We start from the raw sequence: 26,198 nt of genomic DNA on the forward strand, positions 1-26,198 counted from the left end.
GGGAAGAGCGTTTCGGGCGCTTTTATGTCTCTCGTCTCAGGATGGGCTCAGGACACGCACACACAGGATGACAGAGTGGATCGGGTTGGAAGGGACCACAGTGGGCCATCTGCTCCAACCTCCCTGCTCTAGCAGGCACACGGCACAGGGCTGCATCCAGACAGTGCTTCAGTATCTCCGATAAGAGATTCCACACCCGCTCTGGGCAAAATGTTCCAGTGCTCGGTCACTGCACAGTAAAGAAGTTCTTCCTCACATTTAGGTGGAACTTTCTGTGCATCAGTTTCTGCCCATTGCCTCTTGTCCTATTGCTCGGCACCACCGAGAAGAGCCTGGCCCCATCCTCTTGGCACCTTTGCTATAGATACTGATAGACATTGACGAGTCCCCTCTCAGTCGTCTCTTCTCGAGATTGTACAGGCCCAGCTCCCTCAGCCTCTCCTCATCAGAGAGATGCTCCAGTCCCTTAATCATCTTTATTGCCCTTCGCTGGACCCGCTCCAGGAGCTCCAGATCCCTGCTGTACCTAAGATCCCAACTGGACGGTAATGCGGGGTACAGCAGTGGTTCCCCCTCCTCTGCGAATGGGCTGCTCCAACCTCCCCACGCCTGCCTACAGCCCTAGTTTTGCCGCGAAATTCGGTACTGTATGGGCGGCTCCACACTAGGTTGCGGGGGGGGGGGGAGGCGGTGTGCCATTACTGGGGGCAGCCTCTGTCTGTATTACAAGTAGTAACCTGCATTATAATTCTTTCTCTAGTGTGGCAGGTAGAGCGGAGCGCGACCCTCACTTCGGGAGTCCGGAAGTTTCACCTCCTTCCTCCTTTCCCCCTCGGTTCCGCATCCCCCCTTCCTGCTTTCGTTGGGCGCTCCCGTTACGATCGCGCCTCGCCATTGGCCAGAAAGCCCGGGAGAGCGCGCGCACGCCGCTGGTTTTGGCGCGAAGTGTGGCGGTGCCGGTGGGGCCGTGCAGGTGGCTGGGGGCAGCGGGCGGGGGTCGCGGCCGCCGAGGGGAGGAAGGGGACGGCAACCCGCCGGTCGGGGCTCGGCCGGTAGCGGAGCGCCTGCCGTGCTCATTCTTCACTCCGACCCCCTGCTCCCAGGTAGGACCGCAGCTGGAGCCGCAGCAGCGTCATGTCGTCGCCAGCCTCCACTCCCAGCCGCCGACGGAGCAAGCGCGGCCGGGGCAGCAACCCCCCGACTCGTAAGTGCTGCGTTGGGAAGGGCCCGCGGGGTGGGCACCCTCGGCCCCGGGAGTGCTCTCCCATCCCCCGCCTCGGTCCGCCTGGTGCGGCGGCCTGGCTGTTTTAACTCCGGCTCCGCTTGTGTTCCTTGCAGCACAAGATGCTCGCTCTCCTCCTTCCCAGAAACGTCGGACAGACGACTCCACCTCCACCGGGGACCTGCAGCCCATGCCCACGTCCCCTCCCGCCGACGCGCAGAGCCCCGGCGGGGCCGATGCGCTGTTCTCCAGCCCGCCGCAGTTCCGCCACTCCGGTACGCTGGGGCTGGGGCGGCTCCGTGGCTGTGCGGGCCCTGGGGATGCAGCCCGGGGACCGCTTGCACTGCCGTGGGACGAGCCAGCGCTGGGCCTGATCCGGCTGAAAAACGCTCGACGAAAAATTGAGCGTTGTTTCATGTTTCTCATTTGAATTTAGGATAGGGAACTCTGCAGGAGGGCAGTCAGTGTCTGGGGTGCAGTTCTCTATCGTAGCTTCTAGTTAGCGTAGGAATATGCATCAGGGAATATACATTAGTTTTTAAAATTTGTTTATAGAAAGAGTAATGAAACTGCTAACACAGAAGGAACTAGATGTTTGCCATAGAAAGCCTTTCTTGCTTTTATATATAGGATGGTTTTAATTCCAGTAACTGTTAATCGTGTCACTTGCTCTACCACTCCCAAAATACTAAAAAAAGTGTTCAATCTACAATTCTGTATGTTTTTAAGCTTGAGCTCCAGTGTAGTTTTAAAATTAGTACTGCTGTAAAGTTTTCTAGGGAAGCTTTATTTGAACGTGGGATCTTTGGGAAGAGCTGTTAAAGCAAAGGAAAGTTCTAGGGAGACTGGCCACATCTTTATTGTGTGTTTTGACAAAACTGGGCTTGACTGATACTGCTCATTTTATGACAGAGTTGAAGGACCAATGAGACAAATGCAGAGGCTGAATTTTAGTCTGCTCCAGATGTAAAATGCCTCAATAATCATTACAAACCACTTCCTTTTATAGCCATTCCTCTCGACTTTGACATCAGTTCACCTCTGACTTACGGGACACCCAGCTCCAGGGTAGAGGGTACCCCACGAAGTGGTGCACGAGGAACTCCAGTCAGGCAGAGGCCAGATCTCGGGTCTGTCCGGAAAGCCAGACAAGTGGATTTACACTCGGATGGGGTAGGTGGATATCTCACCTCTTGTATCTGACAACTTCTTTTTGAACATACAAATATTTGTATATGCTTAATTTTTTTCCATGCAGCTGGCTGAGGATATAGTAGCAACCGAGCAATCTCTTGGACAAAAGCTTGTTATTTGGGGAACGGATGTTAATGTGGCCTCATGCAAAGAAAAATTCCAGGTGGGTTTTGTTTCTTCCTCTTTTTAAAATAAAAAGCGAGTTTGATTTAAACAAATATTAGTTGAATCTGGTACAAAGGAGGTGTTTGTACTGCTAAATTCTGCTGATTTTTCCGGTCTTTCTTTTACCTCTGACATTCAGAGGTTTCTCCAGCGCTTTATCGATCCACTGGATAAAGAGGATGAAGACATTGGCCTGGATCTTAACGAGCCACGCTATATGCAACGACTTCAAGAGGTACTTGTAATACAGTAATTTGTAATTCAGCTTTTCTTTTTTCAGTCTTGCATGCCATTGAGCTAAAGACTTGCTAACTCTCTTGCAGATTAATATGGTTGGGGAACCATTCCTGAACGTAAATTGTGACCATCTAAGATCATTTGATGAAAATCTCTACAGGCAACTGATCTGCTATCCTCAGGTGAAGTAGTGCACTTGTTCTCTGGCTTTCAGGTGGCTCTTTCATATTTCTGGGTTTTAAAATTCTTGTTTAAATGCAGTGCATACTGTGTATGTTTGGTGCAATCTCAGTGGCTACTTTATTTTACTGAATATAAGATGTTTTATTTCATAGTAAATGATCACTGAAACAGTGAGTACCTTGTGCATGCAGAGTTAGCTGGTGAACTGCAATGTCCAGAGTTTTGTACTTCCACCCCTTGCAATACTCAAGTGAATGAATAGATAAATCTGATCCAAACAGCAGGTTTTATGTTACATAGGAAAATGTTCAGATGGTATAACTTTTAGTCATTACTGGCTGATCATCACATAAAATGCTTCATGCATAATTACTTCATTCTGTGATTTAACATGTAAGCTGTTTCTAATACAGGAAGTTATCCCAACATTTGACATGGCTGCCAATGAGATCTTTTTTGATCGTTACCCTGATTCAATACTAGAGCATCAAATTCAAGTAAGGCCATATAATGCACTGAAGACCAGGAATATGAGAAATCTAAACCCTGAAGGTAAAATTTTTGCTTACCATGTTAGAAAAGAATCTTAAAGATTTCCATACAGTTAGTGAATACTAACATAAGGCTATATAAAACTGTACTTGTAGTCCATCCAGACCGATATCTTCCATTCACATCTGTTTCAGAAGAAAATGCTTTAGAGCCCAAATGCAGAATAATTATCCGTAAAGGAAATATCTCCTATCATCAGCTACTTGTGTTCTTAGTTTTGGAAGTGCAAAGGATTCTTTCTTTTGTATTCATACTCCTGTAAATTAGAATATTTGTATTATGCATTTGTGATTCTTTTTGCTTGAACAAAATAGTAGTAACCCGTCTGTTTACCTTCTGCCTGAAAACTATTGTGAGGTGATATTTTGAAAGTTATTTAAATTTTAAGACTATGAGGTCCTGACGTGAGTCCCTGTGTTTTTGTAGACATTGATCAACTCATCACCATCAGTGGCATGGTCATCAGAAGCTCCCAGTTAATTCCTGAGATGCAGGAAGCATTCTTTAGATGCCAGGTTTGCGCTTTCACCACCAGAGTGGAAATTGACCGTGGCAGGATTGCTGAACCATCCGTGTGCAAGAACTGTAACACAACGCACAGTATGGCGCTGATTCACAACAGATCCATGTTCTCTGACAAACAAATGGTACGTTGGCTTAGGTAGTGGCTAAAATGAAAGAATTGCTAGTTTTTGTTCCCTCACCCTCTAAAATCATCAATAGCATTAGTTATGTGTCTTGGGATTGAATGCTTTGAAAAGAAGAAGTGTTTTGGAACACGGAAATGGGTGAAACAACTTAGTGAAACAGACTACTTTGGAGAAGAAATGCATTAGGAGGATGAAATGAAGGATGTACATCTCTAAATGCTTCTGTATGGAAGCCCCTTTATATACAGTATGTCCCCTTCTGTCTAGACTAGGGGAGCCTTGTTTGTAGCAGCATTTTATCCATGCCAGTAGCAATACCAGAATTCTCATTTTCATAATGAGATTTCTTGAAATCAGTAATCAGTTTTGCTGTTTTGGTGGGGTTGTTTTGTTCTTAAGCAATGCGCTGAAGACCGTGTTAATACAAAATCTGTTGTATGATCTGTGGAAAAGCTCTGCTTTTTTGCAACTGAAACTTAAATGGTGTTTTTGCTAGATCAAACTGCAGGAGTCTCCTGAAGATATGCCAGCTGGACAGACCCCGCATACGGTGGCACTCTTTGCTCACAATGACCTTGTTGATAAAGTTCAGCCAGGTGACAGAGTTAATGTCACAGGTAAAATTTGGTTTCAGTATTTCCGTTTTTCTTTTTCATTGATCTTAACTGTGTGTAAAGGGACCTGATGGGATGCACTTCCAGGTGCTGAGGGAGTTGGACACTTTCTTTGCAAGGCCACTCAGTTATCTTCAAAAAGTCACAGTGACTGGCTAAAATACTAGAAAAAAAGCCAGTGGCACTCTCTACAGTAAGGAAGAGACCTGGGGAAATGCAGGCCAGTCTGCTTCATCTTGAGCTCTGGGAAAGGTGACAGAACCAATAATCCTGGAAGCCTTTTCTTATTGGGACAGTGTTCTACACCCTCAGCAAACTTGCAGATAAAAAAACGGGAAGGAAGTAGTGCTTGATCGACCATGGCTGTGGTGCCAGCATTCTCCTGGGCTGTATTAGGAGTGTTGTCAGCAGGTTGAGGGAGTACTGGGTCCAGTTGTGAGGTCTCCCAGGGCAAGGGAGACATGAACATACAGGAGTGAATTCAGCAAAGGGCTATGATGATAACAGAAGCCTAGCTTACACATGGAAAGGGTGAGAAAGCTGTGACTGCTGAGCCTGGAGAATAGAAGGCTTGGGGAAATCTTAGCAGCAAGTTTAGAAACACCTGGTTAGGTGTAGGTGGAGGGGTGGTAGTGTCAAGAAGACAAAGCCAGACTCCTCTGAATGATGCCCAGTGGCACACAGTGGGCACAAGCTGAAATATAGGCAATTCTAGTTAAAAATAAGAACTTTTTTACTGTTTGTGTGGTCAAGCTTCATCACAGGTTGATTGGCAAGGTTGCATGGAGTCTTTGTCCTTAGAGATACTCAAAACCTGATGGGACACAGCCTTTAGCAAGCAGTGATCTCCAGCTGACTCCTGTTTGACCTCATGATTGGAGTAGACATCCCCAGGCTGTCTGACCTTGATTCCTTTATTCTGAAGCTGTAGCTGAAGAAGAGACAGTATCTTAAATAGTGTCTGCAGGCAGGAGAGTGATAATGTAGAGTAAATCTTGTGATACTGCAGCAACATGTTATAAACCACTTTGCTTTAAAACAACTGCTGTAAAAAAACCCAAGCTGTTTGAAATGCATCAGAAAGCTGTTATTAAACTTGGCACTTAAAAAGAGGGGGAAAGGCTGACTGAAGTGAGAATTTCAAAGGCATCATGACTTAGGTTTTTTTCAAAAATGCTTTCATTGTTGAGAACACTTTTGGTACAAATGTAAAACATATATGTCTATCTGCAAAAATGTGTCTAGGTGACTTAAATATGGTTTCTACATGACTTACAGTGAGAAATTATATGACCAAGTACTTAGGCTGTTTAGAAAAGCTCTACTCTTCCTGAGAACTTGTAAAATATTTAGGGTTTGTAATTAGTGTGTTTCTCCATATCTAATGCTGTGATTGAAATTTGTGTTTAGGTATCTACAGGGCAGTCCCCATTCGAGTTAATCCCCGGGTCAGCAGCGTAAAATCCGTGTACAGGACCCACATTGATGTCATACACTATCGCAAGACTGACTCCAAACGCCTGCACGGTGTTGATGAGGAAACTGAGCAAAAGAGGTTTACAGAGGAACGTGTGGAATTGCTCAAAGAGCTTTCTAAAAAAGCAGACATCTATGAGAGGCTTGCTTTAGCTCTGGCTCCAAGTATCTATGAGCATGAAGACATCAAAAAGGTGAAAAGTTCTTTATTTCTCTTGCAAGACATGTATTTTTATGTGTATATATTTGTAGTTACCGTTTGTTGTTAACATATCTTGAAACTTCAAAATTCAAAAAGCTGTTACCTTCAGCAGTCTTAAAATGTCATGGAGTCTTGTGAGAGTGGAGTTGGTTGTAAGTGTATCATAATTCTTTTCAAGCTATTAAGGAATGTTAATTAGAGGGAAGCTAATTGAAAAGGTAGGAAGGCAGCAGTAGGAAGGGAAAATTTATTGCAGGATGTATCTTGGACATTTATTGGAAATTCAGATTACTGATTATCAAAGGAAAGCAAGTACCTGTAACATGGTAACTGTGCTTGCTGAGAAGAGGCATCCATGAGAGAAGAGTGCCTTCAAAATGACATACCGTTGACTCTGTATTATGGAGTATCAAAACATTTACTTGGATATATCCAGGAGGGGACTGTTCCAATAAAGTATCAGCTGAGGTACTAGAACATTGTGAAAACTGCAATCAGTAGGACGTTTCAAGTTATTGCAAGACATCAAACACTCCTCTTCCACGTATATTCCTGTGAGGTGTTTTTAATAGAGTTATACATTATTATTGCTCACAAGTTCCTGAAAGTATAATTCAAAACCATACAATAATTTACTTATGAAATAGGAACACAGTAATGACAGTTCCTTTTCTTGTTGCCTTCTCAACATGCTAATAAAGGCACGTCAAGTCTAGGAGGTGGAGTTGAGGAAAACTAAGGACTCTTCATCAAAGGGGATTCTTCAGGTTCTAACCAAAATCTGGTTACAACAACATACAAAATTTCTGTCTTTAATTCTTGAAACCATGCAGATGCATTGAGTTGTGTTAATTTTAGCAGTGTTTGTTTTTCATGTTTCAGCTGAACGGTTGGATTTGCTCTGTTACATCTATACAATTGATATTTTCATTTTTATAGGGTATTCTGCTTCAGCTTTTTGGCGGATCAAGAAAGGATTTTACTCACACAGGAAGAGGGAATTTTCGTGCAGAGATCAACATTCTTCTCTGCGGTGATCCTGGTACTAGCAAATCCCAGCTGCTCCAGTATGTGTATAACCTGGTTCCTCGAGGCCAGTATACTTCTGGCAAAGGCTCAAGTGCAGTTGGTCTTACTGCATATGTGATGAAGGATCCAGAAACACGGCAGCTGGTTCTTCAGACAGGAGCTCTAGTACTTAGTGACAATGGCATTTGCTGCATTGATGAGTTTGATAAAATGAACGAAAGCACAAGGTCAGTTCTACATGAAGTAATGGAACAACAGACGCTCTCCATTGCAAAGGTAAATGAAACTGGAGTTATTCCTGGGGGATTTTGCTCTTGATTTACTCAGAAGCTTTCACAATACAGTTTTTGATTACAGAATCCACCTAGTAACATTGGAGATCTCATGAAATTGGAGGGATATTTTGGTGGCACAGCTGCAGCTGGTTTCAGAGATGTTTTTCCTTTTGACAGGCTGGAATTATTTGTCAATTGAATGCTCGAACATCTATCCTAGCAGCAGCTAATCCTATAGAATCACAGTGGAACCCGAAAAAGACTACTATTGAAAACATTCAGCTTCCTCATACGCTGCTGTCAAGGTACTGAACTGCACTGCATTGTGTCATTTTTAGGGGATGTCATTGACACTGCATGTGTCATTTTTAGGGGATGTTACACTTCCTCTTCTGAAAATCATTACATAGAATAGAATGGAACTCCTGTGTTGTTCACAACCTAATGGAAAACTATTATAGCACATACTTTATACGTGTCCTTACAATATCTATGTGAACAGAGGAGTGCCTTTTAGTATTTACATGTTGACTTTGAAGAGCAGGTGTGATAAGATCTGTAGGATCTCTTATTTAATTCTGTGTTGTTTCATAATCATCTCCTAGAAAAGAGCCATTCTGAAATTTAGGGTATTGATAACTTTAACAAAAATTCAGGATGCTTTTCTTAGGTCCATAAAGATTTTAAAGTGAAACACTGATGATCAGGAAACTTGGTGGCAGAGGTGGTAGAATCCTAAGATTTGTGCTTGCTTCTTGCTGTTTTTTAAAATTCATCTGAGGAGGTAGCAGTGCTGGTCAGTCATTTGGGCAGTAGTTGTTAGAGCCACATGTAGTGCTTGCTGACAGAAAATTAAACTACATGCTGGAATTGCATCTTGTTAAGAATTTCCACAGTAACTGGAAATTTGAAATGCACTCATGCTATACTGGATATCCTGAGAACACTTATGGCTTAAATTTCAATTAAGAGCTGCTAGGTTTGAGCAGCATCTCAATTCCACAATTTATTGGATTTAAGCCTACAAAAATAAATTTTTGGCTGGCTAAAAATGCATTATCTGTGTCTGCCTATAGTTGAGACTAGTTGAATATATTGTAAAATTATAAACAATTTTCTTCAGGATTAAACTGCAAGTGCTGTTCAAATTATTTGTAATTTATTTCGTTGCTTTTTTTTGGCTGTTGTATTTCAGGGCAGTATGTTTAGCAGCAAGTTCCATGCATTTGTTATGTGTGTGGGATTTTTTGTTTGTGGCAGTTGCAACTTTCTTTGGAGGGGGGAGTGTGGGGTGTGGATTTTTTTTAAGAAAACAAAACATGTCAGCCTTGAACATGGACTCTGAATTTTACAGAATATACCTTGCTTTCAAAATTTCAAGTCCATAGGGTGTAAGCAAATTCATTGTGTTGTTCTGTACCTTGAGAATTCTAGAAAAGTTTTTTTTCTGGTGTGAGAAAGCAATTTCTACTGAGAGTAGGAATTAAGTCTAGGAACTCTTACCTGTACTTACTATGTCAAATCTTCTAACCCAAGTACCTAAATGACAAGAAAGTATGCACTAATAATAGTAATGGACTAGTAATTAGTAATGCACTAATACTGGATCATATCCCATTCAGATTTGACTTGATCTTTTTGATGTTGGATCCACGTGATGAAGCTTATGACAGACGCCTTGCTCGCCATTTGGTTTCGCTGTACTACCAAAGTGAAGAAAAGATGGAGGAGGAATACATGGATATGGCAGTATTGAGGGATTACATTGCATATGCTCGTAGTTATGTAAATCCCAGATTAGGTGAAGAAGCAGGCCAAGCCCTTATTGAGGTAAAGGAATTGCTGCTTAGAATGATCAGAGTCTTTGCTGACTTGTCAGAAGTGGTGAGATTCCCTCGTACATACTCTCCCTATCTGCATAACAACCTTCTGTAAGATCCTTGAAAAGAAAAGGGTCTTTAATGGAAAGAAGGATCAGATGAGTCATTCCGCGTTTTAATGTTTAGCTTTCAGATATGTTGGTTTGGTTCCATCACATAGAACACATTAAAGTCTACCAAAGCAAAATGTGTCATCATAAACACAAGTAGTGCTATATAAGACTAATCCAGAATTCTAAAACTTGATTAATTACCCTGGTTTAATTGCTTTATAACGGAAAAAAAAAAAATTGATGTGGTTATTCATCACTGCAGACGAACCATGAAGGTGTGTGAGCAGAAATGCAGTATTTGGAATGGCGTGCCAAAATTGCTCATATTCTGAAATAAGAGGTGGGGGATGCAAGGGTCTGAAAAGGAATTAACAGGCAGTGAACGATGTAACGAGTGTCTCCCTTTCAGGCGTACGTGGACATGAGGAAGATCGGCAGCGGCAGGGGAATGGTTTCCGCCTACCCCCGGCAGCTGGAGTCTCTGATCCGGCTGGCTGAGGCGCACGCCAAGGTGCGCTTCTCCGAGAAGGTGGAAACAGTTGATGTGGAGGAAGCAAAACGTCTCCATCGGGAAGCTCTGAAACAATCTGCTACTGATCCAAAGACCGGCATTGTGGACATATCCATTCTCACAACAGGTTTGTGCTTCCGTACTGTTAATGCAGGGCCGCTGTTGGGATTTTGTGGTTTTTAAAATGTAACTTAACCTGTCCTCCTTAACTGATCGCTAAAAGGTATTTGCTTTGCTTTTATAAGGAATGAGCGCAACAGCTCGTAAACGGAAAGAGGAATTGGCTCAAGCCTTACGGAAGCTTATCCAATCAAAGGGTAAAGCACCATCTTTGAAGTACCAACAGCTTTTGGATGATCTCCGCGCACAGTCTGATATAGTAAGTTTCCTGCTTTGTTTTTACATTTCCATTAATGTTAAGGAGCATTTTTTTCCAAATGAACATTCTTGTCCTCAAATCACATTATGGAAGGAAATGGAAACATGAACGATTTGTTGGTATGACTAGAAAGCCAGTTCTTTTGCAGACAAATGAGTTGAATTTGCTGTACCTTAGTTTATTCTGGCTTCTGGAATTAGCAAACTCAGCTTCAGGGTTTCAGGCCAGACTTCAATTTTCACATAGAATTAAAACTTCAAATACAAATACTAGAAAATTTATAGAAAGTACATAGTACATTTTTACTATGTTTGAAGAACTTTCCCCATCTTTATTTGATGTGCTCCTTTTCTTTAAGGCTGTCACGAAGGAAATGTTTGAAGAAGCACTTCGTGCCTTGGCTGATGAGGACTTCCTGACTGTGACTGGAAAGACAGTGAGGCTGCTGTGAGTTACCCTGTGCATGAGAGCCTGCTGTCACAACTCGTACTTCACCTTATTCAAGACAGTGTCAGTCTGCAAGATCTTTGAGATTTGGGACTATCATCTGCTATGACAGGCATAGCCTCTCCCTGCCAACCAACTGTCATGGCTCCTCTTTGCCTTACTGTATTGCCACTGCAAGATTTTCACAGCTTGAGCTCTCATTTCCTATGACAAGGGTAGTCATGATTAAGTGGCATCACTGTTATTACAAGATATTATGGAAATCCTTATGTCAATAATACTATTTTTAGCTAAATGTAATTACTAATATGGCAAGGGCTTTGTGTTTTTATGATGTTTTTTAGAGCGTGGTAGCAATAGTGCCTGTATTTCCATTTGAATTGTAAAATCTCAAATTACTTTTTAATAACTGCAATTTTTATTGTAATGACTTCTTAGTAACTGCAATTTTTACTGTTAGTATTGCAGTAAGCTGAAATAAAATTATTTTACTTAAAAAGGACTCTTGTGTTCATTTCAAGTACAAATCAGCATATCCTGTGCTGATTTTCCATCTAGAATTATGCAATTTTTTTGGAAGTTCTTTCTGAGAGCATGAAAAGCGCTCTGCTTTTTAGTGTTTGTTTTGTTTGACCTGAGTGTACTGTGGAAGTATCCTCAATGTAAAAAAGATAGATTCTACTCAAAACGACATTTCTTTACTTCACTTTTGAGTGATTTCTTCAATTTTAGGTCTGACTAATTAAAATTACCCAACCTTGGTGTAATGACATATAATCAGTCCTGAAAGAAGAAGCTACAGGATATTGTTTACAGTGATATTCCCAAGGGCATGCTACGGGTGATTTTTTAATAGAAAAATACAATGCTATGTCGACCTTCCTCAGCTGTACATAGCAGCACAATTGCTTTATGTCTTCTTTTTTATTTAACTGCAATGAGCAGGTTAGAATCCTTGCATAACTGTTTCAGCCAAACTTGAAATTGGATGTGACTGAGAAATATTCCTAACTGTACTCTGCCTTCACTTCATGAAGAGGGAAAAAAATAATCCATCTATTTACTTACTTGAAATGATCTTTATATATATAAATATATATATTTATTTATACGGTGTTCATCCTAAAAGAATGAGTCTTTCTCTAATCATTTGATATTCCCGAGACAGATGTCTACACTGTCCACACTGCTTACAGTTGATGAGATAAAATATTACATATCAAAGATCATGTACAGAAATAGTTTTTTATAAAACACGTTTACCACAGCATGTTATGGGGAGAAGAACCCAATGGCAACACATTGTGAACTGAGAAAAAAATTTTTTGCTGAAAATATGTGCCTACACAGCAGCCATCAGGTTGCCCTAGACTTCTGAGAGCAATGAGATTTAGTATGACCATTCCAGGCATCTTCTATCTACTGATCATACTGAAAGTAGTCACATTTGGGTATGCTATAAATTTTTAGGTACACCTCAGCATTCAAGGAGAAGATCCAGAGACACACCAAGAAATGGAATACTAAGTTTTGCTGATTTCACACACATTTTCTTCCTCATCCATGAACAGACTGAAGATGTGGGGAAGTAAGGCCTTTTTGCACCCTGTGAGGTGCTCAGTTAACATTCAAGACAACAAATTTAGCATAACTGGTGACTGAGGTGTAAAAAACTGCACTTGCTGTGCAGCTCCTGGAAGGGTCAGGGGAAAGTGCACCGTAATGAAACACGCAGTGTCTGGAGAAGGACCAGAAGAAATTAGTAAGATGTTGGGGGGAGGTCAGTGAATCACAGGGTCAATGTTATCTCTGAAACTCTAACACAAGTGTGCTTTCAGATACGTCAGAGGCATCATCTTAAAGGCATCTCTGCAAAATGGAAGTAGGAGACAAGTCTGAGGAGCTCAATTATAGCCTGCACACAGACCATAGCTAAAATGCATGGGTGCTGCAGTGTGCTTTCCAGGACACAGACTTGGGAGGAAAGAGGTGGCGCCTTTTAGCTGTAAACTTGACTGATCCAGTCCATACTACAGCTTCAATAAAGATCATTAATGAAAGAAGATCCCATATATCTGGGGAGGGATCACAACAGACAGCTGGGGAAGAACAAGCATTCTGAAACTATTTCCACTGTGTGATCAAGATACATTAATTCAGGTCTCTAACCATTGTTCATCCATTGTGTGCTGATTTTGGATGCTGTACAGTTAATTTTCTTACAAGTGGCTGTTGTGGGGCTGTACTTTAAATTTATGCTGAGCACAGGCTTGATAATGCAGAGATGTGTTTGTTCTTGCTGAGCAGGGCTTACACAGAGCTAAGGCCTTTTCTGCTTCTCATATTTCCATGTTGGCATGGGAGGTAGAGAGGAGACAGCCAGGACAGGTGACACTGACTGACCATATATTCCAGACCCTACAACAACATGCCCAGTATATAACATGGGGAGGAGGAGGAGGAAGGGGGTGACATTTGAAGTGATTATGTCATTTGTCTTCCCAAGTAACCATTACATGTGATGGGGCCCTGCTTGACACCTGCCTGCCCATGGGAAGCAGTGAATTAATTCCTTGTTTTGCTTTGCTTGTGTGCATGGCTATGGCTTTCCCTATTTAACTGCCTTTATTTCAACCACTGAGCTCTCCAGCTTTTACACTCCTAATTGTGAGGGAGTGAGTGAGCAACCGTGTAGTGCTTGGTGACTGGCTGGGATTAAACCACTGCGCGTTGTTGTTCATTAAGCATGGAAAAATGTCATGCTGCAAGAATTCTCCTTCTGCCCAGTTTAATTTACATTGTCCAGGAAGTCAACTGTTAAAACAGAGGACTGTAAGCTTGATTTAGGTAGCAAGGGGCAGAGGAAGAAAAGGAGGAAGGAAAAAAAATCAGTTTCACTCCAGTGAATACAAAACTAACATTTTACATAAATAGTTACGCATTTTGTTTGGTAGTGTGGATGGATTCCTGTCTGGCAAAACACTGGAGAATGCGGGCATCGATCCCGCTACCTCTCGCATGCTAAGCGAGCGCTCTACCATTTGAGCTAATTCCCCCCCTTGCGGGCGTTGCTGGGATCACAAAACTCTCACGCGAGCTTCTAAAAACCACAGCTCCGCACGCAGTTTTCTCTCTTGCTCACAAAAGAGAACACGTTCGACTTCGATTCCAAAATCATACATTTGCAGTATTTCATTCGGCATTTCCAAATCAAACAGCAAGAAACAAGGCAAACCGGAACAGACGTATTTTCCAGCTGTGTGCACGTAATATTAAAAAAGCTATCGTTTGTTACTTGCCGTCCACGGAAGAAAGTGCGTTGTGGCATTTCGCTTTCTTGCTCTACCCGTCAGGCTTTATTTAAGCAGTGAAGTATTTTTACGCCCACGAGCAGCAAAACTATGAGTGGAGAATGCGGGCATCGATCCCGCTACCTCTCGCATGCTAAGCGAGCGCTCTACCATTTGAGCTAATTCCCCCTGCACCCCCACCTGGCCATCCTGTACCTTCAGACTGCAACAGCTATAAATATAATTGCGCTTTTCGCCTTTATTCTGCTTTTTCACCGCGGGGAGTAACCCCCGGGCAGCCGTTCTGAACATTTAACCACTGCCTGACCTGAAGCCGCTCCTGGTTTTGCCCGAGATGACAAAAACACTGACGCGGTAAGGCGGGGTAATGTGATGAAGCACTTGAGGCTAACGTGCGCGACAAACCCGTGCCCTGCAGCCTTCCAGTGCCACCTGCCACGCGCTAGATTTGTCCTTCTCCTACACTCGGGGAAACCACATCACAGAAAACACAGTGGAGCAGCTTGAGGATAATACAAAATTCGCATTTGCCATGATGTCCTCTCAGGAGACCACCTAGAAAGCAAAACTCAAGCCTCATTAAATTAACTTACGTCAGTTTCCATTAGTACTGACAAGAAGATGCATTGAAGGGATCTCTTGATGATCTTTGAGGTCTCTTCCAACCTAGTCATTCTGTGGATCTGTGTAAAATGAAAGTATGTGGGCACAAAGCCTTCAAAACTGAAACACACTATTTTTTAATTTTTTTTTTAATGGAACCTAAGAAGGTTGGGCTATTTCTAAGACAGGTGGGGAAGTTTTCCCAACCAGGTTAAGAAATTAGGACATTTTACTTGCCATCGTACATGAAAACCTAGCATTACTCACAACAAATTCATGGTCACAAAACAATGTTGTGAGTTATATAAAGTACATGTTATAATAATTGAAAATAGTGCAGAGATCTTTCCTCTCTCGGACATTAAATGAACTTTTTTCTGTTTCTAAAAAACATCCATTCTGTTTCTAAAATGTTTTCTTGTGAGTCAGATGGGTGAAGCTTTAGGCCTTTTCAGTGGCAGCAGAGTGAGACGTGGTGGTGAAAAACGGAGAGGTAATCTGCCTTTTTCATAATGACTCCGACTGCACAGCATCGATAAAGAAAACTGCTCATAGCGCTGGACCTCGTAAAACACGATATGGGAGAGATCCTGGCCACAGGCTGCAGGGGGCCACCAGTGAGCCTAAGATAAACATATGCCTGTGAGAAGGACTGAAACTGCTTTTGCATATTTGCTTTCCCCCATCAAGTCTGCTCAAGTGAGGTAGAAAAATCATCTCAAATATAATGCAAGAAGTGTTAAAGGACAACTTTAAATTTTTTTATTGTGCAGAGATTGAAGTTAGGCAGTTATTTCAATTTTAAGAGAATGCTTGCAGCCACGCTGTAGTTTTAGTTCCACATCTTGACCTGTGATTGGATTGTAACAGATTTGGAGTACTACCTTACTCCTTACTTAGGACAAGTTGTAACTTGCTGATGCTCAGTTTTGAAATTTATTTTGTTTCGACTGGTTGCTGCCATCCAGTGGGTTAAATCCTTCAGAGAAAACCACTAGTACATGTATTGTTGAATTACTGCACACACTTTAGTTTACTAGCAGGACTTAGTCCTCAGCATTTAAAGAGCATACCAGTGTAAACTACATTTTCTTTCTTGAAATCCAGAAAGCATTCTTTGATTTAATAGCCTGTGAATAGAGGTTTAGCCATGTGCTTCCTGCTGCAAAGTCAGTTAGTATGACTACAGGTAAATTTTTCTATTTAAGAAATGTGCTTAGTAACCCCATATATTTAAGATGCAATACTATTTGCACAGAATTATCAAAGCAAATAAATAAAGGTGGACATACAAATAATTTCTAGAATATAACACAATATATGAATGAATTTTTCCTCTCCAAAAACTAAGCATGAACTTTTAAACCACTGTATTTATAATTTATGTATATTTAATGAGAAAATAAAGTCGGAAAAGGAACTAAAGACTTGAAAAAAAGGAGAAGAAAAATCTCACTGGGCTTGAGTGACTTCTAAGAGTAATCTTTCTAGATTTACAGGCCTTTTTGTATTTGTAAGAGAGGTAAAAAAATTAGTTCTCTCTCCTTCAATAAACGCTAGAGGATGCACTGCTCAGGATAGCGAGCTTCATCCAAGGAACACAGCAGAAAACGCTTCTCATACGCCAAGTGTGTAGCCCGGCTTTACAGCCATCGGGCTTTCCACGTAAATTCAGAGGCGACTCAACGCTGCTCGGCAGGGCGACTCAACACAGCGGAGCGCGGTGACTGAGCAGGAATCCCGCCGGCCCGCCCCGCGGGCGGCAGGGGGAATTAGCTCAAATGGTAGAGCGCTCGCTTAGCATGCGAGAGGTAGCGGGATCGATGCCCGCATTCTCCAGTGTTTTGATCGGCCGTGGCGCCACGGCGGGAAGATGATTTTCTTCCATGAACTGTCCCGGGTTTGTGGAAGAAAATCCTCAGCAGGAAATACAGACCACCTCACGCGGCAAATAAAAGGGGGGAAGAAATGTTAGTTGTATAGATCACACTTGTGCACTGTCTGAGGAGCAATTTCCTCACAAACCCATCTAAACTAACGCTGTTACTCTGTGATACAGGAAAAAAGGAATAGCCTTTTCCGTCCCTTACCACTGCACCGAAAGTGAGCATTTGTGATTACTTTTTAATGATACGAAAAGTTACTGGAATTGTCTCTGCGAAGATGTAAAAGTCTGTAGTTGTCCATATAAATCATCAGCTCACCGCAGAATTAGTGTCTTTCCAGCTGCCTTGCGCCCGCTGTGGGATGGGCAGGGCACGCTTGTTCCTAACGTGAGTTTCAAGCGATATTCGGTCTCTCACAGTATAATTTAATGCCCTCCTCTAGCCATGAGAAGATAATTTGCATTAAAAAAAAAACCCAAACCTCAGCTCTGATCAACGCTAAAACCTTAAATAGTTCATACTATGCAAATGCGTCTGCAAACGGATTCATTTTAATCCTTACGAAACTGCTGCAGGAAAACGCATCTGAATCCCAAACAGCGGCGTAGCAAAAGCGCCAGTGGAGAATGCGGGCATCGATCCCGCTACCTCTCGCATGCTAAGCGAGCGCTCTACCATTTGAGCTAATTCCCCCTGCGGGCTGACATGCCCCTTCACTGACCATTGGTGGCCGCGCTTCCCTCGCTGCGGAGTCACCGCATAAGGCACTGAAGTGTGACCCGCCGTCTCCAAGGCAAACAAAACTTGCTCCCCCAAACCCCGGTAGCTGGGCAGTCCGAGCTCTTCTAATCCCCTCTCGAATTCACGGACAGGCAATAATAGCGCTCAGCCCCCCAGCGTAACGCAGAAACAATTAGGTCTTCCTGCATGCGGGCTGCTTTTGACAGCCGTAGTGGGAATTTTGCCTAATATGATATCTGGACTCCTTGAAGCAACAGCAGGCGCTTAGTTCAGTGGAGCTGCATCTGGATAACATCCGGGCTTGTGTTTCCAGGCAATAGCAGACTTGTGTTCACACCAAACAATTATTACTGCTTAAGAGAAATCTGGATATATTTAAATACTGTATTTTTTTTCTAAACCAGATTTTTCCTATTTGTAATCCCCAGGTGGAAGACAATTGGCTAAATTACTTTATCCTTCTCCACGTTTTATGATATAAAATATATATGACTGAATAGGTAGAGTTCTTCCAGTTCTTCCTCTTGTGGCAATAGAGGCTGGGATCTTATAAAAAATGGGTTAAAAAAAAAAAGGGGTAAAAAAAATAAGCACCCATGGAACAAGGGTTCTTGGAAACAATGGAGTAAGCATCAAATGGAACACCAGGAAACATGGCAATAGTTCATATTATTTACTTACATCTCTCAGGCATTTTTAAGTATTCTTAAAAGTGCTTGTCTTATCATCAGATAGACAAGCACACTCACACAGACACATTAAAAAATCAGAGATACAAATAAAATGTAAAAATTTACAAATTTTTACTATAATGAAGCAGCAGTGAAAATTCTGTTCAGTGGTTTCACAAACAGCAAGAGAGAGTTGTGAATTTTCATTACACTTACAATATTAAATAATCTGCTTTTCTAGAAAAAAAAGGGAGTATCTGAAATGAAATTTATTAAATAGCTACACAAACAGATCTTTATTTCCCCAGGATGCTTTAAGGCACATGAATCACACTGATATACAAAGATCTTTCAAATCTCTCCTCTTCAACGACTTTGTGATTTCAGAAAACAAAATAACAAAAATTCAGTCTTTGGTCTAGCCCTAAAGCTGTATACCAAAAGTCCCATGGCCATTCTTCCACTAACAAAATTCCAGTGTCCTGCTACCTACTCCTTTGCTCTAACTGAAACAGCTGGCTTTGCCAAAAAAAAATGTTTTTCCCTCTCCTATTTAATCAATGTGGAAAGGAGCACCTGAAATTAATCTGCAGGAGGTCATTAAGTTTTTACTGCTGGAATTATGCTGCAGATGCCACTGACATTTAAGCAACTGGCTGACTCAAAGCCCCACAGGTCAGTGTGCCTGGCAAAGTAAGGAAGCTTGCTGCTCCTTCTATTCTGGGATGTTTCATGTTTTTGTTAGTAATCCTTCTGAACAAAAAACATTTAAGTCTCAAAACCACCTATGCTATAAAACAAACAAGCAAGCAAACAGAACCTTTCTAGTTGGGTCTGTATCAGGCTTGTAAGCCCAGGTAAGACCAGGGTTTAATCAAGCCAGATTTTGAAAGGTACAGCACATCTACTTGGTTTAATTAAGGGAATCCCCAAGCAGGCTTACAACTGCAAACAAACTGAAACTTTCAATTTGTGACTAGGCACTGACAGTCTTAAGGCTTTTACACAGCAGGTAGGGTAAAATTTACTCAAAATCAAACAAAACTCAGAATGAACTATAAATTAAGCAGTGACAAAATGAGTAAGGACAGCTACAGTATGTTCAGTTCATTCTGTTAAATAGCCTAACCTTCAAGTTGATAGATATAGCATTAAAATGAAACAAGTATGTCTCCAGTTCTGTATCCAGCATTTATGCCATATTTAAAGCATGGAAGGAAAAGCTGTATTTAAAGTATTGAAAGAAGCATGTTTTGGACCTCAGAGATTATTTTACTGAAAAGCAGTATCAAAATATGGAATTGGACAGCAAAATTCACACTATCCTCTGAGGGGAAAAAACCCATGAACAAAAGTCTCAAACTCCAACAGACAGCACCCCACCAAATGCTCTGTAAATCACATAAAAGGCAACACAGGAGACATGCCATGAGTCAGAAGAAACCTCCCAGAATCCCTATTTCTGTTTCTAATGGCCACAATGAGAATAAAATTTGATTTGTTGGTGAAGATGTTATTGCTTGTTCATAAAATTTTGCCCCAATTTTAACATTATTCATTGATTCATACCCAAAGCACAGGACATAAACATGCTAAAGAAATCCCAAAACATAAGAATAAACGAAAAAGAAAAAAAAACCAAACTCAAAACACAATAAACACTAGAAAGATTTGCTGCTTTTAATAGTATTTGCTACTGCGTTACCACGTTTGAGGAAAATCAGTGTAGTCCATCTGGGAGGTAAGGTATCAGTACAAAATTCTCTAATATTGGTCAAAGAAATAGCTTAGCCAGGCATCCTAAGTAACTTCAGTTACCATTAGCAGCCACAGGAGAAACTTGCAAAAGCCAAAATAATTCATATGAAATATACTGCTTTTGTGAGAAGTACAACACCAAACTGTTCTTTGTATATATTCATCAGATTAGCATTTAGGTTAACACTGAGCTCTCTGTGCACTAATAAGAAGATGGTGATCTCAGAGCACAGCTCTGAGCAAGATCATTTTATGCTACTCTGTGTCATCTCCCTGGGCACCAATACAAAAATCACCCTCAGTACATCAACCTGTAAAATCTCTAACTTTACCAGAGAGTTGAAATACCAAGAAAATAAGTTCTCTTTCTTTAAAAGGATTCACGGGTTTTAGGTTTCCACCTAGGTTATCATATGGAGTCCAGATTGGCAAAGATTTAATTCTATTTTCAGATGGAAAACCAGGAAGTCATACATTAACATGATTATGTATTTTTTCCCTAGGAAAATGGCTAGACTCACATTACAACTTACTCCCAATTTTCCTGGAAGACCTTGTATCCCTACTAACTTAATGAGTGTTTTAAAAAGTTTCAACATCACGCTACGTGTACAATGCCCTCTTACTAGTTAATATCAATAACCAAGGTTATTACAAAAGCAATGAGATTGCCTATGCCTGAATCCCACTGGATCTGCAACCTTTGTCTTCTAAATCACCACTGTAAGAATATCAAATTTCTCTACATTCCCTATAATTCCACGTAGCAGAGAATGTGGGCTAGCTATGCCTAGGCCACCTGGCCACTCAGGTATTACTAAACAGCATATAGAAATTTTTCCTCATGTTCATTTAGTGTCTCTTCCAAGCCATGGATTTCCACAGAATAGTAAACAATCTCTTTATATTTTCCATTTTTATCCACCTTTTACTTTTGTGCCAAAGTTAACAGGGGTGAAAATGAAGATTTTTCATAGCTTAGAAGACTTAAGATTCAGATCTCTATATCCTGTGGCTTTTACTAAGGAACAGAACTACATGTTGACTAAATGAGACTGTTTTCCAGAATAACAGAGCAGTTTTAAGAACAATAACCTCATCCAAATAAATAAATCAACTATTTATAAAAAGCCCCAAGGAAGTGGTTATAGGGAATTAACTGAAAAATGTATTTGGCTGCAATGTTCAAAGACTAGAGGGTTAAGATACACAGAACTCACTGAAGTTGAGTATATGTTTAACATCTGATTACTTAGGTCCATATGAAAAGCTGAGAGCTTCCATTTCTTAAATTTATACACCACCATGACATACAATAATTTTAAACTAGAAAAGAGAAACCAGACTTACCATTAGAGGAGCTGCATTCACTTATGAAGCTACCTGCTTACAGTGTATTCAAAACACCACAGCCATGATGAGTTAAGACAACAAAAAAATTTAGGATAGCACTCACTTCAACAAATTCTTCAACCCAAGTCATCCTCTGATTTGAGTCTTCCACTTCTCACCTAGGCTCAATGTTACAAATTAATCAAACTCTGGAGGAGCAGTATCAGAAGCAAAGAAAACAACAGCTATTAAAATTCACTAATGCAGTGTAGGATTAGTGCGGTTGTAGGTGTTGAGAACAATTGAAGGAGGGCTAGAGCCTGAGTCACAGCAGAGCAGCACAGGAATAGGAAGCCCAGGAGAACCCACAGAACTACCTGCTCTGCTGATGAGCCCACTGCACCTCCTCTGTCAAACAAGCACACCCATGACTCCAAAATTAGATTTTATGAGACCCACTAAAACAACCACCACGACCAGAAAGCCCCTGGGCAAAAGGCTGTGCACAAACCTCCTCAGCCTGCTTTGTCTTTCGATGGTCTCAGCCCGGACTCGCTCCAAGTGACAACAAAGTAGACCCAGCTCCCCTGCCCACATGCTCCCACCCGCCCGGCCTCTCAGGACTGGGGCTCTGCTCCACCCTTCTCAGGCACTAAGCGCGCCCTGCCCTGTGCTAGAACCTTCCACCCACCCCAATGGCAACTGTCTCCTCCAGGGCAGCTGCTGCCCTGCTTTTATTCCTTTATAGAGGGAGCAGTGAGCAGGCGGTGCTGGGAGGTTTGTCATCATGTGAACAGGGAAATGCCGTAGCCGTGTCTCCTCCTGATGCGTGAAGCAGCTGTTGGGATGGCAGGTAAGTGTTCTGAAGAAAAGCCACCAACCTGCCTCTTGGCCGGCTCTTCTGTCCCCCTGAAGCTGCCTTCTGTATCATCAGGGGGAAAGATAATGCTGGAAAATGCAGATTTTTATCCTAGTTTTCCCAATGCAATGGCTGTAAGTAGCAGGAATATCAGCTGAGTATGTATGCCTTTAAATGGACCTAAATATTTTTTTTCATAATGTAAATTCATTATAAGGTTTATGCTCATGCATTTTTCCAGGCATTGCTTTGAGGGTGGAGGTTGAAAAACAATTTTAAAAAATGTACATCAATATGTATTTAAGGAGGACAGAATTTCCATTTTCCAGCCACATTCCTGATAGTTTTTGGCAGCTAAGAACACAACTTCTGAATAATTTGGCCATGCAATATATTTTTCTCTGTCATTTTCTGGTTTTGTTTTGGTTTTTGGGGTTTTTTGTTTGTTTGTTTGTTTTCTTTTAAAGGAGATTATAGAATGTAAGGGTTATTTGCAACTGTAAAAGCTATTCCTGTCTTGCAAACAATCCCAGCTTCTGTACCTTTGACACAAAACATCAGGTTAACTGTTAGGAAGAAAAGGCAGTTTTAGCAATAAATGGTAAAACCCACCTTCAGTTTATCCAGGCAGCAGGCTTGGTGAAACTGTGTAGGCTAAGATGCTCTAGCTTACACCCTTCTTCCTCAGTTCCTTGGAATCTCTGAAGTTTTGGCAATAACCCATCTCCAGTATGTTTATAACCTTGCTATTTTTTTTTGTATTGCTAGATATTTTTTTCTGAAAAAAGTAAAATAAAGAAAAAAACAGAAATTCATTCATTTCTTTCAGCAAGGGCTGAGCTGTTTTTATGTAGCTCTTAAGTTCTTTTGCTAAATGTTGTTAGTAAGATTACAGCTACTTCAACACTTCTCAAATAAATAAAAGGCTCTGAAAAAAAATGTTAATGGTGTTCAACAACTTGAAACAAGATCAATGCTGAATCTTCAGTTGTTTACCAGTCCTTTAGGATCACAGCAGCATTTGAATTGTTAGCAGCCATCTCTCTAAACAACTTACCATGAAGAAAGCTTTATTTTTTCTGAAGATAAAGGCAAAAATAAGGTGATTTTTTTTTAAATCCAAAGACTTGACCAGGAAGTTACTCAGGAGTGCCTGGTCTAAATATGTTCATTGTCATCACTGCTAAATAATGAAATAATGAGTGTTGGTTAGCTGACTCACTCTAAATTCCTAGAGATGATCAAGTAAGCAGGTGCTTTTAGGCCCAAATGAGTATCCAAGGTGGTTCATGCTTTATGAATAAAATCATGTGAAAAAAATGTGACTTATTTCAGCTGAATTTTGTATCACAGTTTCCCACTAGTGTTTTCAGTAGAAAACTCTATGAAGTGCCTGTGCATGTTCTAGCAGCTACCATAGAAAAATGAATTATTTACATTGCAAAGATCTCTCCTTACTTCACAAGTGTTATATCATTTTCACACTGCTTTTAATTTTTTTAGCATTCTCCAAATACTGAAAAACTATACACAATCAATCACTCTCTCCTGCCCTTCAAAAATCTTGGGTTTACCTCTGACAGGACTAGCTTTAGTATTTTAAAAAACCAAACAAAAACTAACCAACCAACCAAAAAAATCAGGTATAGTTTAAACATGTAGCTGGCCATAAATCCAGAGCTACTTTGTACCTGATTATTACTCTCACTTGTACCATTAGTGCTCTTAGACTGACAGCTATATTTTTTCTGAATGCCATTATTCTTTCTTCCCCTTCCTATTTTCTTGTGGTTGGCACTGTCAAAAAATCATAGCAAATCAATGCTGAAGCTTGCCAAGCACAAAGTGGGTGCTGCTACATAGAGTAAAGACAGTGGCTTAGTTTCTGTTATTCCTGGTCTGTCTTGCCTCCTGCCAAAGAATCCAGCTCCAGGAACAACTGGATGTGCACGTACAGTATCTCCAAGCCATTCATTACATGTCAAGACTAAGGTACATAAAGTGATTCAGCATCACCAGAAGCCAGTAAATGATGTAAAAACAAGCCAGGCTGGTTAGAAACCAGTCAGGTGGTGATCCTACCGCCACTCAAGCTCTGATTTAATTTCTTCTTGGCCTGGCTTAAACTTGATGGATGAGTAACTTCTCCCATCTGTGGAGTGAGCAACACGGCCTGGCTTAGCAAGGAGCCATTGTCTGGTTTAGTGCTGACATAGTGTAGGAGCAATCTCCTCTGTAAATGAAGATGTTCAAACAACAGTCAGAAAGTCACTGGGTGGTAGATTATGGGCTACATAATTTGTCTGTACATGCAAGAGCAGAGAGAGCTTATGGAGACAGAGCAGAAGTGAACACTGCCGTGGCAAATCAGGTGGAATTTGTAAACTCTTCTCACCCTACAGAGAACCAGAGCCAAACCCAGCTCTATTGGTTGGTACATCACTTTATATATATATATGTTTCAAAGATAAACCTGAGAGGCCTCTGTGGTTAAAATAAGTAGAGGAAAGATGTAAAGTGGAGCTCAGACACTTTGGTTTGGTTCAGTTCAAAAAACCTGGGTCAATCAAGTTACATGTATGTATGTGAAAGTTGTTACGGGTGTGTTCACATTATTTTTGTATCAGAAATAGCGTGGCCAGCAGGATCAGGGCAGTGATTGTCACCCTGTACTCAGCATTGGTGAGGCCTTACCCTGAGTGCCATGTTCACTTCTGGGCCCCCCACACCAAGAAGGATATTGAGGTGTGTCTGGAGGAAGACAGCAGAGCTGGTGGAAGGTCTGGAGCACATGTCCTATTGAAGACTGGCTGAGGGAGCTGCAGGTGTTTATCATGGAGAAAAGGAGGCTCAGGGGAGACCTTATCACTCTCCACAGCCACCTGAAAGGAGGTTGTAGCAGACGGTCAGCCTCTTCTCACATTCATCTAGGGAGAGGACAAGAGGACATAGTTGTAAGATATGCCAGGGGAGTTTTAGTTTGGACATCAGAAAGAATTCCTTCACAGAAGGGGAGATTAGACATTGGAATGGGCTGCTCAGGGAGGTGGTGGAGTCACTGTCCCTGGGGATATTTAAGGAAGGACTGGATGTGGCACTTAATGCCATGGTGTAGTTAACATGGTGATGGTGTTCACGCAGATGTTAAACTCGATGATCTCTGAGGTCTTTTCCAACCTAATCGATCCTGTAATTCTGTGAAGCAGAAGCGAAGAAGATTAGGGAAGGAGGGGATGGAAGAGCACGGAGTAGGTAGCAGGGGATATTGGAACGCCAGGGGAGCGGGTTTGTGCAAGGAGAGAACGGCTGTGCCGAGGAAGCAGTGAAGCAAACGCGAGGAGCCGAGGCCCGGGGCCGTGAGGGAGCGCAGCTGCGGGGGCCGTGACGGGAGCTCCGGGGACGGGCGCGGAGCGGCGCCTGCGGCCGGGGCACCGCGGCTCCGGGGCGGCCGCGCCGTCGCTGCTCCCTGGCGGGACGGGGGCCGGGCCCCGGCGGTTTGGGTGCTCTTTGGGGGGAGCCGAGCTCCGGGGGGCTCTGGGTGCAGTTTTTGGGGGGGTGGTAAAAGACCAGGCGCCAGGGGCTGTGGGTGCAGTTTGGGGGGGGGGGACGTACATAATTGTGTTCCCTGCCCACGATATAAACTTTATACTACGTGTCAAGTCCCGTGAGCACCGGTGCATTCATTTTTCACAAAGTCAGTGTTTTAAGGCTGGTAAAAGTAATGTATTAATTATAGGGGAGTGCGTTTGATGAGGTAATAAATAAGAAAAATATACATCTGCTTTATTTTCACTTGACTGTCTCACCTCGGAGAAGCCAGACACCTGCCAAAAAGATGTGTGTGTGCATATATACTTATTTATATGACAGGATGTGTGTGTGCATATATATGCATATAGATATATAGATACATATACACTCACACACATACGTGTATGTTTTGACTATAAAACTCTGTTTCATTTGAG

General features: G+C 41.8%; 1 protein-coding gene and 4 non-coding genes across 6 annotated transcripts; 2 read left to right on the forward strand and 3 right to left on the reverse strand.

The window, feature by feature from the left end:
• Positions 1 to 907: 907 nt before the first annotated feature.
• Positions 908 to 11,540, forward strand: MCM4 (minichromosome maintenance complex component 4). Of its 2 annotated transcripts, XM_038129881.1 has the most exons (17): positions 908 to 973; positions 1,104 to 1,204; positions 1,339 to 1,497; positions 2,232 to 2,395; positions 2,481 to 2,579; positions 2,721 to 2,816; positions 2,905 to 3,000; positions 3,415 to 3,553; positions 3,980 to 4,200; positions 4,700 to 4,820; positions 6,228 to 6,487; positions 7,435 to 7,800; positions 7,977 to 8,104; positions 9,422 to 9,629; positions 10,142 to 10,370; positions 10,489 to 10,622; positions 10,981 to 11,540. In XM_038129881.1, the coding sequence occupies exons 2-17, from the start codon at positions 1,135 to 1,137 to the stop codon at positions 11,071 to 11,073; spliced, it is 2,583 nt and encodes an 860-aa protein (XP_037985809.1). In that variant the 5' UTR covers positions 908 to 973; positions 1,104 to 1,134; the 3' UTR covers positions 11,074 to 11,540. The 2 variants fall into 2 exon arrangements, with proteins under 2 accessions (XP_037985809.1, XP_037985810.1); XM_038129882.1 differs by lacking the exon at positions 908 to 973 and having other exon boundaries at positions 985 to 1,204.
• Positions 11,541 to 14,052: 2,512 nt separating this feature from the next.
• TRNAA-AGC lies at positions 14,053 to 14,125 on the reverse strand. The gene has a single exon. It is a non-coding gene; the product is annotated as a tRNA-Ala (tRNA).
• Positions 14,126 to 14,475: 350 nt separating this feature from the next.
• TRNAA-AGC lies at positions 14,476 to 14,548 on the reverse strand. Its single transcript has one exon. It is a non-coding gene; the product is annotated as a tRNA-Ala (tRNA).
• Positions 14,549 to 16,749: 2,201 nt separating this feature from the next.
• On the forward strand, positions 16,750 to 16,822 carry TRNAA-AGC. The gene has a single exon. It is a non-coding gene; the product is annotated as a tRNA-Ala (tRNA).
• A 667-nt stretch (positions 16,823 to 17,489) lies between these two features.
• On the reverse strand, positions 17,490 to 17,562 carry TRNAA-AGC. Its single transcript has one exon. It is a non-coding gene; the product is annotated as a tRNA-Ala (tRNA).
• Positions 17,563 to 26,198: the final 8,636 nt, after the last annotated feature.

Source organism: Motacilla alba, chromosome 2 (assembly GCF_015832195.1).
Source record: "Motacilla alba alba isolate MOTALB_02 chromosome 2, Motacilla_alba_V1.0_pri, whole genome shotgun sequence".
NCBI lineage: Eukaryota > Metazoa > Chordata > Aves > Passeriformes > Motacillidae > Motacilla > Motacilla alba.

Excerpts from the sequence above, each read along its gene's own strand:
- MCM4 (XM_038129881.1), top strand. The coding sequence starts at position 1,135 with ATGTCGTCGCCAGCCTCCACTCCCAGCCGCCGACGGAGCAAGCGCGGC. Across the intron at positions 1,498-2,231 it reads GCCGCAGTTCCGCCACTCCG|CCATTCCTCTCGACTTTGAC; the intron begins GTACGCTGGGGC and ends TTCCTTTTATAG. Across the intron at positions 8,105-9,421 it reads CCTCATACGCTGCTGTCAAG|ATTTGACTTGATCTTTTTGA; the intron begins GTACTGAACTGC and ends TATCCCATTCAG.